The 16521-nt window shown below is 34.1% G+C and overlaps 1 protein-coding gene across 5 annotated transcripts; it reads right to left on the bottom strand.

Moving 5' to 3' along the window:
* Positions 5335–15853, bottom strand: LOC109356653. Of its 5 annotated transcripts, none has more exons than XM_019600081.1 (23): positions 15715–15853; positions 15402–15457; positions 14609–15199; positions 13851–14038; positions 13638–13709; positions 13431–13565; positions 12721–12839; positions 12335–12637; positions 10975–11062; positions 10792–10897; positions 10585–10698; positions 10257–10420; positions 10018–10138; positions 9616–9840; positions 9341–9531; positions 8120–8287; positions 7919–8024; positions 7609–7746; positions 6998–7159; positions 6719–6919; positions 6292–6486; positions 6121–6192; positions 5335–5726 (listed from the first exon to the last, which is right to left on the bottom strand). In XM_019600081.1, exons 2-23 carry the CDS (start codon positions 15447–15449, stop codon positions 5574–5576), a joined length of 3660 nt encoding a protein of 1219 aa, XP_019455626.1. In that variant the 5' UTR covers positions 15450–15457; positions 15715–15853; the 3' UTR covers positions 5335–5573. The 5 variants fall into 5 exon arrangements, with proteins under 5 accessions (XP_019455626.1, XP_019455628.1, XP_019455625.1 ...); XM_019600083.1 differs by having other exon boundaries at positions 14609–15136; XM_019600080.1 differs by having other exon boundaries at positions 15402–15517; positions 15714–15852.

Here is a 16521-nt window from a genome sequence, read left to right as displayed (position 1 = left end):
CCATTCACTATAGTTTATTCTAAATACTAGTCTTCAAAAAATTTACCATTTTTTCTTCTATCATAAGCATTTCTGCAACCTCCAAAATGCATGCATGTGCTATTATTGGGAGAGTAATGACAGAAATTAGTACTTTGACAGATTAGTTGCATGTTCCTATACAACTCTTGCACGAGAAATAATTTGAGACTCGTTTAACAAATTTGTCTCTTTAACATTTACTATTTGAGGTGATTAACGTTTTCATTTAATAAAACATGTCTAAGCTCCTATGAAATACAGATACTCATACGTGTGTCACATATGATACGTATTTGATACGTAGATACATATTTTTTCTAAAATACAGAATACGATATGTTCAGGGATACGCATATAAAATAATAAAAACACATCTATCTTATCATATTTTAATGAAAATGAATCTATCTTATCATGTTTTATTGAAAACGAACTTATATATCCTATACTTTACTGAAAACGAATCCATATATCATATATTTTATTGAAAATGAAACGGATACGTGTCTTAATATTTATTTTTTTTTAATTTTTTAATTTTTGGATACTCTATGGATACGTATCATTCACAAATCCGAGCGTATCCGTGTCGGACACCAACACATAAGAGTGTTTGACGAATTCGTGCTTCACAGAGCTGAGCTCTGAAAAAATATATAGCAGGTTTATATGGAAATGGTTGAATTTTTTTTATTACAAATATGAAAGATTGTTTCACTGCATAGATACAATAAAATTTTGATTATATATAGAGATTTGATTATTTTCATTGCATATAAATTCAACACAGTATCAATGTTAACAATATGTGGTTACTATTTACTTTTAGGTTCAACTATTCTATTATGGTTCTTATATTTTGAGTTAATACCCTTCTAATTATAGATTTACTAAATTAGCCTATGAGATTTTTAATTACATAAAATGACCTGTAGATTTATGTATCTAATCCATTAACTAAGTCTATATTGCACATTTAAGTGGAGATTCCTCCCAATGGTATTTTATTACACACATAAATCTGAGACTTCATATTTAAATGACCTAAACCTCTTCCATTTGAAGTGAGTGATGAATAATTGCTAAGGGATAAAAAATATTCTATTTTAAATGAGAAAGTGAAACTCTTCAAACATTAATTGCATTCATTCCATTGAATGATTAAGAATGATAAAGTGAAGAAGTGAAGAAGTATGTATGATGAAATTATCCTGTGAATTATGATTTTCATAACAATAAATTAATTGAATTGATATCTTTTTTAATAAGGTTTAAATGACTCAATTCGAGTTTGATTTAATAAGACTTGTCCCACTACACTTTAGAGACAAGTTCATTGCCAATTATTTTTTATATCAATATTATTAAAAAAGTTTAAGAAATTTTGAAGGGATTAGCGAGCTTAAATTGAAGTTTTTTATGTGATCATTCGTATGCTAATAATTAATATATGAATATATAAGGAAAATAAAACTTTTAAATTGATTTATATGAAAATTTTAATATATGTAATGTAGATTATGTTCATATTTTAATATATATATATATATATATATATATTATATAAGAATTGCAACATAATTTTTAATGTATATAATTAATGGGTATACATTTAACTATTTTGTTTATATATATTATCGAACTATCTTATAAATCTAATAAATTAGTGTATTTGACTTAATTTTAATTCTTTTTTTATTAATTTTAATTTTTAGCTCAATATCAATTAGTTTAATTCAAAAACCAAATTTATCAAGTAAAATATCAAATTAGTTTTAAATAAATATTGAGTTAGCTCTTCTTTACTCCAAAATCTATTAAGAAAATCTGAATCTGAATTAAATTAATAATAACAGAAAGAATCTGAATTCAAATTAAATTAATAGTAAATACATTATTAAAAGTATGTAAAATACAATAAGGAATTAAAAACAATGGTGATGATTGACTTAGCTAGAAAACTACCATATTAAATAAGGCAAATTAATAAAATATTGATCTAATTGTATATATGATTATTTAAAAAATTAATAATTCGGTTCTTCACATATCAGAATCAGAACCAGTAGTGTTTTCTTTTTCATTCCCAAATGGAGCGAATTCGGGTAAAGAAGAAAACCATTCAGACGCTGTTAGAACATCATCAGTGAGCACTTCCATTAATTAATGCTGACGAAGAACAACACCATTATCATGTTGAAATTCGGGTTCCTGAACCAGAAGCCGATGAAGTATATCTGAATTCAAATATTGAATTTCTAATTTGTTTGAGTATACTCATATTTTGGTTAAGTGCTGTGGATTTAGCTCTTCTTGGACCTTGTTTTCTATTTGATATTATTGTTATTATTATTGATATTAAATGTGTATTTGTTGTGTCATGAATTTGAGTACTAAAACCCAAAGCCATGGAAGGAAAGTAGATGATGCTTGCAAGTTACTATTGTATCTTATATTTAACATTGCTCAAATCATACTCTTGTGGATTATCTTATCCCAGCTACGGTAGGATTACCAACAACGTGTTTCTCTGGTAGTATAAGGCCTCACTAGATTCCCATAAATACCAAAAGATCAAAGGTTCGATTCCGAAGAATGATACTTGTTGGGATGGGCAGTAATACACCCAAAATGAATTAGTTTCTTACTCATAGAGTGAGTATCTGAGGCTTAAGTTGGAGGAGCATTCCATTTTAGAAGAGTATCTCAGATTTATTCGGAGGATAACCGTGCTAAGAGGAGCACTCTAGGGGTTAAGTTTTGCATTTTCTTGCCTCAGTTTATATATTCGCTTGATGCTTGACATTGGATAACTTTATGATGTTTTATTCTGAAAGGAATTGTTGCACTTTTGTTTGTTTAGATTCTAGCACTGCTGACAAATATACTTTGTACAATATACAAGTATTAATTATGGTCTGTTACCTTCAAACAATTAGTTAGTTGTATATTCGCTATCATGCAATGTATATTGCGATGAAAATCTTCAATGTTTCATGCTCAATGGTAATATAACATTCGTTCCGCCCCAATGCAGTTGTTTGATCCGGTCAAATCTGGAGTTGAATGCCCGGACTTCCTTGAAAAGTAGTATGGGCAGTAATGCTTCTGTAGCGAACAGTGGCCTTTATCAAATATTTATGTTTTTTCTTTCTCTTCTCTGCCGGTGAAGAATGTTGACTATAATGATCAATTACAGTAAACATATTTTATTTAATGTATCTTCAGTTTGTACTTGCTCTCTCATTGATTGTTTTGCTTTGTGCAGGATATGACCCCTAATGACATCCAAGATGGTAAGTCCCATTGATTCCATCCCAGTATGATATGTTATTTTTCCTACTTATCCATGAACCAAAACAAGAAATAACTTCATAGCTACCTTCTCCACCCCAGTTAAACTTTTGTACTACAATGTAGATAATTTGTTGTTCTTTAGGTAGAAGAATAAGAAATGAACTCTTACTTCTTCTGGTATGTTTTTATCAGTGCTCAGCAAGACATTTTCCGTGAAAAAGAAAAAGGGAAAGCTTCAAATGGCGTGGGATGGGAGCAAAGTTCTTTTTAATGTTGCATCATGGGGGACTACAGCCATTGGGCAAGTAGCTTTACCAAACATCCCTGAGGCCCTGACCCCTCCACTTCTTCTCTTAATATCGGAATTGTTTATTAATGTATCCACCTGATATCTGAACTTCTAACCTTGGCATTAATTATGTGGCATATTGGCCTATGAAGTTGGCTCTATTGCATGTTAGCATATATTTAATAATGTTGTATGATGTATACTGAATTCCAAGTTTAATCCTGTTGTCAAATTGCTTTTACATTTAGTGTAACAACAGGGAAGTTGTTTGCATTGTTCTCCCTTTTCAGCTATAATATTTTCATTTTATTGATTACTTCCATTTTTTCATTGCAGGATATATCGAAACCCTGTTATTATAAGGGTGGCGACTAAGGCATTCTTGACTTCTTGTCAAGTTATATCAAAGCTACTCTGATTTGCCCATGCAGCTTGGTGAAAAGCTGTGATATATTATTTTAAATGTTGTACTTTGGCTTGTGCTGCAGTTTAGCCTTGGTTTTCTATTCCCAGTTTGATGTGAAATTCATTTTGTTTGCACCACTGATCAATTGATCTTAATGTAGTTTGATGTTGTAAATATATCTATTCAAATGTTCCAGAGTGCACTTCAAATTCTTAGTCACAACTCAGGCCTGAAACATAATACCCTTTCACTCCAACCCAACCTGTCATTTATCTGTGTATATATGGGTTACTCATTGGGACATTTGTTGAATCTTCATTAATCATTAATTGTTTTCTGGTCTGGTGTTTGACATCTTAAATAATGCAATCTGCCTATGTTTTGTATAAAGCTGGACAAAAATGCTCAAGCAAATGGGATCAAACCCAACCTAACTTGACCATGGCCCTCAAAGTAGACCCAACACTTATGTAAGACTGCAACATTTGTCCTTGTGACTAAGAAATTTGATCAAACCCAACCTAACATCAGCCCCCAAGCTCAATCAAGACATCGACACTGAGTCAAACACTGACTTCAATAACAAGGCCAACTTTGAAATTAGTGTGTCCTTACTTGATACCAACATCAAAATCGAGTTGCCCATAACATCTACCCTAGTCCAGCCGTGAAATTGTACTAAGCACGAGATCTATACCTATGACTAACCTTGAAATGGGCCTCGGACCAAACCGTCACACCAATCCCAAGTTGGGCATCAAAACATGTGATGAACCAAAAACCAACACCCAAACTTGCCCATAAAATCGACCATCGGGTTCAACCCCTTAATTAAAGTCTCAGGCTTGATCCAAAATTGACCCTTAGGCCAGCCTTGACATCAATCCCAACCCAAAGTAGACCCCAAGCCACCACCACAACATAGACTGTCACACCCAATTCTGGTCCAACTCAATGGATTTAACAGTTTTTGTTGGATCATCATACACCCATTAGTAAATGACTCCATCAATTCCAATTCATTTAAGACTTTATGGATAGATCATGTCAATGAATAATTGTCAGATCTATTTACCAATAAGAGAATAAGATCTTAATCACGTCAATTGTTCTTTTGGTTTTTATTATTAGGGTATAGGTATGAGATCTTCGTTATATGTGGTTATGGAAATAGGTTTGGATATGAAGCCATTGTTATAACTTTCTGGTACCACTGCCACTTAGATTAACATGCACATTTATTCTGCATGAATCTTATTGTAGTACATATAGATGATTTAATTTCTGAATGTAGAACACCAAAACAATGAATAATGAACAATGCTGTTAGAAAGTGCCATAAATAACCAAAAAGACCAAGGTCTAATCAATATAATAAGAAAATCATAAAACTACATGTTACTACCAACAATGAATGATTTAATTACTATGTATATACCAAATGTTGAATATTCCAGGTGCAGTTGAGTTGCTTGCTCCTGCAAAAAAAATTTGATGACCCGTTTCATTTTTAACTTTTTTTTAACTGTATCCCTCTCATCTTATTTACATGTAATTGGCCTAAAAGTAAAAAGTGTTGTCCTTGTGATTGGGAGCATCCTTGCATAGCATGGAACGAACTTCCATTATCGATCTAGGTCGCTCTAGGTCTTTCTCTTGCAATGCATTTCCGAGATGCTGCTGCATCTGCGAGGCAAAGATGTCGTCCAGAACCTGCACACATGACTTCCAAGTCAGAAATCACTAACCAGAGCTATCCTAGGTTAAGATTTAGAAAATGTAGTTACAATCAATCTCAAAGACAAACCTTCGAGTTAAATTACAGACCAAATGTGATAAATAGTCAACGTTCAAATAGTCGATGTTAAGTGTCCATTTGTTTAGAATTTTCAACAAGGTGATTCTCCAAATTGATATTCAGGTTTTTATTCAGATTAAAGTTTTTGATGAAGTACACATGTAGCAGTTTTAATTGAAAAATTCTTTTTAATGAAAAAAGCCTGAGCCCCCTGATCAAATAAGCAATGTATAAAGAGCATCTTTATCACCACTATTCCCATGGTATAAGTAAAAAAACTCAAAATTAAGGTGATAGGTTGCTACTTACAGAAACAGCCACAGTTGAACCCTTGTACCACGATCTATTCTCTTTTCTGGTCACCAAGAAACTCAAAATTTCCTGTTAAATAAGTAATTACAAAAAAATTGAAATTAATATCCCAGAGTCTGGAATCGAAAATATGGCAAGTCGATGAAATCCAGATGGTGGTGAACTGACCTGTCCCATATGATCCCAATAACCTCGACAGATGGCAATGAAGACATGAGTCTCAAAGACACTGTGAAGCTGACTTATGGTACTAGCCAATTGGTCTTTCAATGGCTGCAGTCTACCTTTTAAATCAGACTCTACTACTGTTTCCTTTGAATCCCGAAGAATCTTTTTTAGTTTTGTAGCATTCTGTAATTTTGTCTGCAACATCAAAAGATGCATATCAGGGTGATAGGGACAACATCATATACTAGTTTGGTTTATTCAATATTATTTTAGACATGTGTAAAATAAAGTTGAGACATCTTGCACCGGATAAATGAAGGAAACAGTAATTTAACCAGCGTATCATATTATGATATTACCAAGGCGGCAAAAAGCGATGTGTCAAACAGTTAATAACAATAATAAATTTACTTTGAGAGCTACTAACATTTTCCACGAGTTTCTCCACAATAGCTTGCAGATAGTTCCTGAACTTTGTTCTCAGCATCACTGTCACTTCGCTAAGTCGCTCACCAGGTGCTGTGTTTCCATTATTGGGCAGGCAAGAACCCCATGACTTGAACTGAGATTCTATTCTGGGCCGTAAGATGTCGAGCATTCTCTTCAAGGAATTCAAAAAAATTCCAAGCTGAAAGCATTGACATGATAAGTTCAAACAGTGTAAAAGTCCTGAAGAGCATTTGAGTTTCTAAAAAATACAACTCACCTCATCAGGAACCGCATAGGCGCATGTAGACCGTTTCGCAAGTTTCTGGACATATTTAAGCCCAAATTTCTTAGGAGTCATGCTTTCTTTGAGAGGGGACAAAACATCTGCATATTGTTTGTCTAAAGCTTCCACTATAGCTTTCTCAATATCAGCAATGGCCTGTTGTCATTTAAAAGAAACAGGATCCAGAAATAAAATTTTCAAGCAAAAATGTTGCTGAAAGTAATAAATTACCAAAAAAAGAAGAAACTCTTTAGGATGGGTATTTGTTTACAGAGAGATGATAGAAATGGTGTCTGTCTAATTATATGCAATTCAAATCGACGTATCAGGCTCATAGTTGTAACTTGTAACAGTAAAATACAAATATGAGCTTCCTAAAGACTCGACACCCTTTCAAATAGAAGGGGATGATACTTTTGGCGAACAAGAAGTACATTTTTACCCCATACCAGACAGTGATACGAACTGAATAAAGATGGTTTAAAATAGAAAGATCAAAGCATGAAAATGAAAATTGATATTTCATAGCATCTGAAATTCAAGGGAGAAAAGGGGGAAAGAAAGATGCAGGACAACAAAAGTAATATAAGGAAGATCTGACATACGTTTTCTAAAACAAAGGTATATTCTGGCCAGCGGCAAATGATGACCTCATAGTCTGTCAACATTTCCTTCAGCCGCTCATACATGTCATCAACAAAAGGAGTGGTAGAATGTTGTGTTCTAACTCCTGACCATTTCACCTGCAAGAGCAAAGCATTTATAAATGCTATTGGCACAGGACAATTTACCACCAAAGAGATGCAGTCAAACACAAAATTAGCTTCATAAAGTTCCGCAAAATGCTGATAAACAAGGGGTAACAAAAAACCAACGTAACTACGAAAAAAATTGCAATACAATGAAAAATCATACCTTATCCAATTTGCATGACTCAAGCAAGGACAAGCGTTTATCTTGGATCCAGACAAGAATATACAGATGGAACAACTCTTTTGCGTCTACTCCACCTTTGATAGGACTGAGAAGGAAAGTAAACAAGTTTGACTTATGTAATAGGCAGAAAATAATTCTTAACTACAAAACTACGGCTATACCCGCACTAACAATGTTTACCTAATATTCCAGCTGATAAGATCCCTTTGAAAATCTGATGTTGCAATAACAAGTTCTGCTACAGGATATGATGGACCAGTTGGTGGACAAGATATGAGGAAAGCTCGTAATCTACTGCATAGCTCTGTGCTGTATATGGAAGCAGAAAGATTTGGAAGGTCCAAAAAGCTGTGAAGAATAAATAACCAGCTTTGTTAGAATCATTAACTGACAATAGTACTTGGAGAAATTAGCACATAAGAACACTTGCACAAGAAGATAAGTTTGAGATGCATCTAATAAAGTGATTCAAAGGATATCATTCCTATGGCCATCATCAAACTTCAAACAAAATTTAGCATTTATACCAAGAAAAGTTATCGAAGTGGCAGATGCAATATACAAGGAAAAAAGGTTAGATTTGGCATAACAAAACCTTTCTTACGTTATGTTGCTGTCTATATTTTTATTTATGAACTATCAATCGGCCAGCTAGTTTGTTAGTTTGGTTGTATGCTTATTTAGTGATTTATTATCAGCTGTAGTGCGAGGCTAATGGCTTTACTTTTATTAGAACTTGCATGAACTGATGCAACATTCAGTCTGATTACAATATTACTCATAAATGACATTCACTAAACTTGGTAGGTAACAACAAACAGCTGCATTAGCAGTAAATACCAGATTAATGATATTACTCATTCAAATACAGCTAAGATTCGATCTTGCTTTTCAATTAAAGCCATTGCATTTCATTAATATTTCGATTAAGTTAGCCCTGCAATAATAGGTATGTGTCCCATCTGTAACCATGAGTAGAATAATAGAAAGCTTATTCACAAAGCCTAACTTCAGATGAGAAGCTACACATAACAGTATATAGTATCATCTACTAGAAAATAAACTCATGCATTTTGGAAAATGTGCTAGTGTATGCTTAAGCTTACATGGAGCAAAGTTTCTAAGACAAGAAGCACCAAACAACCAATAGCAATTCAATTCCATCTTTCTACTACTAAAATTGTTATACAAGATGGTGCCATGGAAATATATTTACAATGATAGTGTAAAAAACAGCACAGTCTATATTCTTTACGGCCAATCACCTAATTTAGTTATTTTTCATCATTTTAACAATAAGACAGGAGAGAACGACGGACAACATAAGCTCATGCTTAAAGCACCTCTATCTAAATTCAAACAAACTACATACATACAAATCATTTGAGAAATGAATAATACCTCGGAAGTATATTCTGATTATGAATCTGGATATCAGTATAGATCTCATTTCTAAGATTTATGCATAAGGTTTTCATCTTCTGGTAAGCAATCGACATAGTCATGTTATCCATCAGACTGCCTTCATTATTGTTCGTAAGATATTCATCGGTCTCACTAAGGTGCCTTCTGGACCTCTTTTTTGCAGCAACCTGGAAAGATATTAGTTGTCAATGAAACAGACATGTGCATTTGAATTTGAATAATTGTTATCGCGAAACTCAAGTTTCTCTAACCTGGAAATAATGACAGAATGCAGTTTGAGCCTCAGGAGATAAGATGTCATGAAGAAGCTTGTAGAGCTTAACAGCAGGTTCCAAGGCAGGTGCTGCATGGCCAGATGCCGGTTTGAAAACCTCTGTGACACCCGAGAAAGATGATTCGTCAAGGGATTTGTAATTTGTAAAAGCAAGGGAGAGTATCTGTTCAATTTGATCCTTGGTCTCTCCTAGTATTCGGTTCTGATGAGAATAGCAAAAAATGGCTTCATGTTAGACAATAATAAAAAATCAATTTCGATATAAGCACATGCTAACATACCAATCACTTAAGTATTTACAAAAGAACGTGGAAAAACTACAAAAGTGGATTGCACTGCCGTTAAAGTTGCATCATTTTAGAAAAATCGTACATCATACCTCTTGGTGGCTCAAAGAAGTCTTGCTGTTGCTCTTCATGATAACGGGTGCAAGCAGATTATACACCAAGTTCAGGCAATCTGCTGTTGGTGTAGCCACATCCATGACATATGATAGATATCTATTTAAACAGAATGTTGTGAACATCACAAGTATAAATAATTTAGACAGTGTGCAACAAGTTTAATAAATTAAATATTTCAGTGCCAAATAGCAAACAAACTTCACGATGACATTACCTCAACTTGGTATATATCTCAGAAACCCCATAATATGAGGCAAACTCTGTCAAAAGCCATTTCCACGGACCATGTAATAATAGGCTCCTTTGCCCAAAGCCCTGAACTTTCATTGCAACTTCTAAAACCAAGTCATATGCAACTGTTTCTGCTACAGAACCACACTGGATCCACAAGGAACAAAAATTTCGATTTTTATATTTTTGATTTGTTTTCAAAGAATAAGGATATCCTAGGTTTATATGTTACAAGAAAAAATTGACTATTGCATTTCTCGCTACCATAGTTCATATGCTAAAGAAAGTCCTTAATGTTCACAGTGGCTAACCTTGAGATGACTATTGTCATCAGCACTTGTTGAATAATGTATATAAAGTTGTAACCTGCCGACAAGTTCATGGTCTGGCTCATGATAAATTGGCCACCACCGTAATTTGTCAGTCTGCATTCGGGTAGAACATAAATTATTCCATAATAATGATCAATCATGACATGCACCAACGACTACCTGAAAAAATGCAATTTAAAATATTACCGGATCATCAGCTATAGTAGCCACTTGGACAAGAATGCGGCCAAAATGTTTTCCCTTGGAATCTTGAATTTCAACAAGTAAATCATCTCCAAGGCTATCTGGAAAACTGTAAAGTAGTCAGAAATTTATTCACAATACAATCATTAAAGATTTGAAAGACAGAAATAAAATAAAATAACTTACAACACATGGGCTTCACTAGATCCAGGTTGTAACCTAATGGTATCTTCCTCAACTGTGCTTTTCAGTCTTAGAAAACAGGTATACCTCTCTGACCAAAAGCACGGGAAGAAAATAAGTTGAATGAAACAAGCTCAAGCAAAAACTCTAACGACTAAAATTAAAACAAGGCACACTTGAATATCATCAATCATATAGACACGAGTAACTAATGATGTATGTGTTATAAAGTCGACCGAAGATCTCCAACTTCACTGATGACTAGTTATAATTATAATAGAAAACAAAAAGGGTGGCCCGGTGCACGAGGTACCCACCTAAGGTAGATTACATGTACACAATCTTTACACCTACAAACGGATAGGTAATTTCCAGGTTTTGCATGCATAGCCTCCAAGCCACAAGATAAACAACCTTACCATTACATCAAAGTTCATCCTTCCTCACTAGTTATAATAGAATACAAAATGGAAAAATGTTTTTTTACTCCAGCAACAACAAATGCTTTCCAATGTACTGTCTCACATCCACTCATAAGGTTAATTCTAGACAAGAAAGTATATGTTATAGTTAGAAGAAATTTTGTTGGGTAATAAGAAGTTTAGAGGAGTGGAGGTTAAACCATTAGAAAGAACAGTGCGAGCAGCAAGTCCCAGATTATAGTAGTACTTGCATATGACCGACTACTGAACCACAGCAGGAATTGAATCCAATACTCTTATGTCAACACTGTTCAACCCTCACCTTATGTCGGCCTTTATAAGCTAAAATGCAATTTTAATTATTATAAAAAATTAGAAGCAACTTCCCCACACAAAAAAATAAAATAAAAAATCAGAAGTGACTAATGATTGAGATTTATCACATGCCATGAGTTTGTATAACTGCACCAAACAAGTACTTGCAAATTTTTCACAAAAATCATATACACCTATGAAAGGATGACAATTAAATATTAGCCAAGGGATTTACATAAAATAACATCTCAATTGTTTAAGTGTTTCAACATAATATAACATTTTGAGACAAGCATCAACTAGACTTGTTTCTTTGCAAAAAGACAGTTTTGCCATTATGAACCTGATGTCAGTGAAAGTCTCTTGATTCTGTAACTACGGACTACGGAGTAAGAAGTGGCACACACATCAAAGACATTCAACTATAGGAACCAGGAACTAAGTACATTAGTTACACAATGGTCAAACTTCAATTTTGCGAATTTGCTTCATTAAGTTAAACATAACTAGATACTTAATAAATAATCATAATTGAAATATTGAAAGAAACAAAACTTTTCCTACAGTTTCCCCATTAATGTGGGATATGTTATAATGAATAATATTGCAGGTTAAATTTCATTTACCTTGCACAACTTCTGGGGACGATGAACTTCTCAGAGTTGTTACACCAACTTTTAGTAGTCCAGACACCTGTCGTATATAGCGGGTGCTAGCATGCACATATGCCAAGCTTTGTCGTGTCAAAGAACCATTTGCAGGCAAAACTGGTACAAATCGAATTCTTCTGAGAGCATGCCATCCAGAAGATAGCGATGACTGCAGACTGGAGAGGCGTTGTCGCACTGATTCCATTTTAATTTTGTGTGTCATTAATGATGACATGCTACAGCCAGTAGGAGGGTCTGAGCCCATTTTGACTTTACGTACTGCAAAGTGAAGATGTCTCAGGAAAGACTGACGATGGAGAAGTTAAATAATTTAAATGGTAAAAATTATCATGAAAGTGTACCTTGCACCTTCATCTTGCCAATTAGTTTTTTGGGTTTTGGAGGAACACCCTCGGTAGAAGGCTCTGAATTGCACTTCACCATTAGTTCATCTTCTGATTGTAACAACACCTGCCGCAATCTACATATTCCCGGAAAAAAACAAAAATCTAATAAGAATGGAAAAAACTGTCAAGGGGCAACCCTCTAAAAAACTTCAGCTGTTGGGTGGAGGCATGTGAATGGTTTTACATCTTACACACCCCCTAAAACGAGCCATTTAGGCTTGAAGCGAAGACAATGCACAATCCCCACCCTACCTTGTGCTGAAACTAAAAGTTTATTTAGAAGGGAACAATAATCAAACTCTTGACACTTGGTCAGAGACTAAGATATCATGTCAAGGATCAACTCTCCGAAAAGCTTAAGTTGTTTAAATGGAGGCATGTGAATAATTTTTAAGTCTAACAGTAATACAAATCAGAAGAAAAACAATTTAGGACAACATTGCTAGCTAGGGCATATAACATTAAACACTCCGATACTACAACAACCAAGCCTTACCCAATCAGGTGGAATATAAGACTTCAATGAAAATTATAAAAAAAAACTAGTGGATGTGTATCAAGGGAAGTTCTCAGTCACTAGAATTGGGAGTATCTTTACCACAATTAAGTACATTAAGAAGGAAGGAGATGCAAGAAATAGTAGCAGAGGAAGAATCTGAACTCACCCAAATGCGTCCCTAAGTAAAGAACATTCATTTTCCAAAAACATAGGAGCTTCCATGCACTGCATTGCCCAAGCATGAAGACAAAGACGCACACAAGCATCATAGGCAATCACCCCATGCCATGGTCCAAGAGTACTGAAATGGATTCAAATAGCATATGAACACATGTCAGGAGAAAAGCATCAGCAAAATCCACAAGAATGATACCTAGCATGAAATGTTGGAAGGCGAGCTGGATATGAAGTTGAAGATGTACCGGCCTCTGAATCAGCAGCAGTTCTGTGAACATATATAATTCAAGATTAACATGATAGCAATTGCTATATGTTCATATATGTTTTATGACTAGGAAGCCATATATCTCTAAAGAGGTTAAGAACATAAGTGTTGTGAGATACTTATTTTATCAAATGTACTAACCTAACAAATTGATCGTGGTTCTCTTTTTCAATATGGTCCTCAACCTTGTCCTCGGACATAGATTTCAATGCACTTGATTCTGCGTTCTCTCCAGAAGCAGGAATCTTCTCGTGTGTTTGTCTAATCTCTTGACTAGAACCAAAAAATGGGGGTGCACTGGGAACATCATCATCTGATAATCGTCCATTCTGCAAATTTTCATAGCACAAACCAGGAAGTTAGGTTGATTTTTTAGACAAAAAAATACATTTTTAGAGTGTAACCACTTAAAATCCAAAGATGAGAAAAATGATAGAGAAATGAGTCTAGAAGAAGAGACACACAGCTAAAACAAGACTTGGTGAGTTATGCAATATCTGTCTTGTCTAAACTAAATTTTAAATTATAGTAACCCGCACTTTGCATTGTATTAATTGATAAAAGGAAAGCTGTTACATTTTTGGACAATGATTTTCCATCACATTCCAAAGTTTCACAAGAAATTTTAAATATTCAAATTACCCTGAAAAACATATCAGGTACATGAGTTACATACATTCTATATGAAAACTATACATAACTATTTTTGCTTATTTTCATCATATACATGCCCACGGTTAATTAACCATATCAATTACATATAACAGGGTGAAAGACTGAAAGGATAATAACCTCAGCAATATTCCTATATATCAAGGACTCAAAGATATCCTTGCTTGTATGTTGGCATAGACACATAACATCCTGTACTTCAATAACTTACATCTACAATTTCATACCTTTTCTGTGGCACTTTGCACGTTCATTCTTGAAGGCACACTAGAATCATAATCTTCTGATACATAAGTTCTACTCCTTGGCACGGTGCCATTGATACTTCCCACCTGCGTAGTAGAAAATTCTGAGCTGGCTGCAGAGTCTGACGACTCATCCTCGGTGAAACCACTTTGCCTTACATTCGCAGTCCTCATCAATGGATCCCGTATTACACCAGGTCTTCCAACCAGTGTTTCCCTGGAAGAACTGACCTCAGAATATGTGTAATCACTGCCATACCGAGCTCCCCTTTGAGCAAGGTTCTGATATCTCCTAGCAGCACCATTGGGGGCTCTGTGGTCTTGGGGGGATGAATCCAGCGAATACCTGCCACCATAAACTTCCTCTTCCGAATCAGCGCTGTCAGAATTCGAAACGCTGTCACGGGTATTGGCTGGTAAAACTGTTGAAACAGGTATTGCATTAGCAGGAAGATGCCCACTTCTGAATTTTGATGGCGGTGGTAACCCAAACCCTCTGCCACTGCCATTCTTCAAACCATTGATGGGATCATTTATAGATCTAAAACCAGTGTTGGAATGTGGAACTTCTTTCTAAAATCACACAAAAGAAGGAAAAAAAGGAAAGATCAGAACTTTACAAATACTAATGTGATCTCAAGTTGTTTTTGTTCCAGAATTGAACTTACATCAAACCAATAACACACAAAAAAACATAACTTTACAAAGGTTATGGTGAATTCAAAGAAACCCATTTACAGTATAAATACATCAAAATGGAGAAATTGAAGAATACCTCTTTAACCCAGCGAAGTGCATTTTTGTCAAGGCCTTGTGTAAACATGTTCACCTGCATTAACAAGTAACATCCAAAACCTCAGAAAACCAACAACCCCTTCTTCTTCTATTAAACTGCAGTATCAAAATGGGAGTGAAATCAAAGTCTAACACAAAAGATGAAAACTTTATTTGGTATATTAGAAGGGATGACTGTGAAAATGTAGTAACGTGAACAGAAAAAAGTGTATGAGGGTTGTGCAGTGCCAAAAAAATGAGAATCGGAAACAGAAAATTTATAAGAATGATGATGAGTTTTAAATAAAAATACCTAGTGGGGTGCGAGATTTGAGGGATAAAATAAAAATGGTTTTGATTTGCTTAATCAGAAAGATTTTTCTTTGTTTCTCTCTCTCTCTTCTCAGTTCTCACTTGTAAATTGCAATGCTCAGAAGAGGCCCACTGAACTGAAGTGAGGACACAGAATAGGGACAGACCTAGTAAAAGACCCTTCTCCTCTGCGACTAGTGTCCCTTTCTTCTTCTTTTGGTTTTACTTCTTGTTGCCATTTTCTCTGTGAATAAATATTTTCCACTTTAGAAAAATATTATTATAATAAAAATTGGTCTAATAATATAAAGTTATGGGATCCCTAATATCAACAGTTCGATTTTCTGGGAGCTATTATTATTAGAAACTTCAGTGTTATTTGGTTTTAGTATTGATTGTTTAAATTGATAATTTTATCTCTATTTATTTACCTACTCTCTTACTTTAATTAGGAAGATAAAATCATTAAAGTAAAACAATTCCCAATTACTTTAATTTATCCTTAACCTGAAAATATTTTTAAAATAATTATAATTTTTTCGTGATAGAACAAATATGTACATCGTTGAAAATTTCTTCTGATACATGTTAATATAAGAAAGTGGGTTAGGTCAGAATTACTTTCACTTGCATATTATAGAGACCATAAGAATTTTATAAATTTAAGTTAATATTATATAATGATCGGTAATGATTTTTTAAACATGTTTATATCCTGACACAACTAAAAAATAAATCATGTTGTAGTACGTAATACGATGGCGTTTAATTGAACAATAAAGTTATATATTATTTTTACTGATTTTATT

This window comes from Lupinus angustifolius, chromosome LG09 (assembly GCF_001865875.1).
Source record: "Lupinus angustifolius cultivar Tanjil chromosome LG09, LupAngTanjil_v1.0, whole genome shotgun sequence".
Lineage (NCBI taxonomy): Eukaryota > Viridiplantae > Streptophyta > Magnoliopsida > Fabales > Fabaceae > Lupinus > Lupinus angustifolius.
The sequence above is the reverse complement of the archived record's forward strand: the minus strand, read 5'-3'. Positions and strand labels throughout refer to the sequence as shown.

What these genes read in the sequence shown, in the direction of transcription:
- LOC109356653 (XM_019600080.1), bottom strand. Translation starts at nt 15,461, where the DNA reads ATGCAGGTGAACATGTTTACACAAGGCCTTGACAAAAATGCACTTCGC. An exon ending in CTACTATAGCTGATGATCCG is followed by an intron (nt 10,699 to 10,791) that starts GTAATATTTTAA and finishes ACCCGAATGCAG; the next exon opens with ACTGACAAATTACGGTGGTG. An exon ending in AATCAGAATATACTTCCGAG is followed by an intron (nt 8,288 to 9,340) that starts GTATTATTCATT and finishes TATTCTTCACAG; the next exon opens with CTTTTTGGACCTTCCAAATC.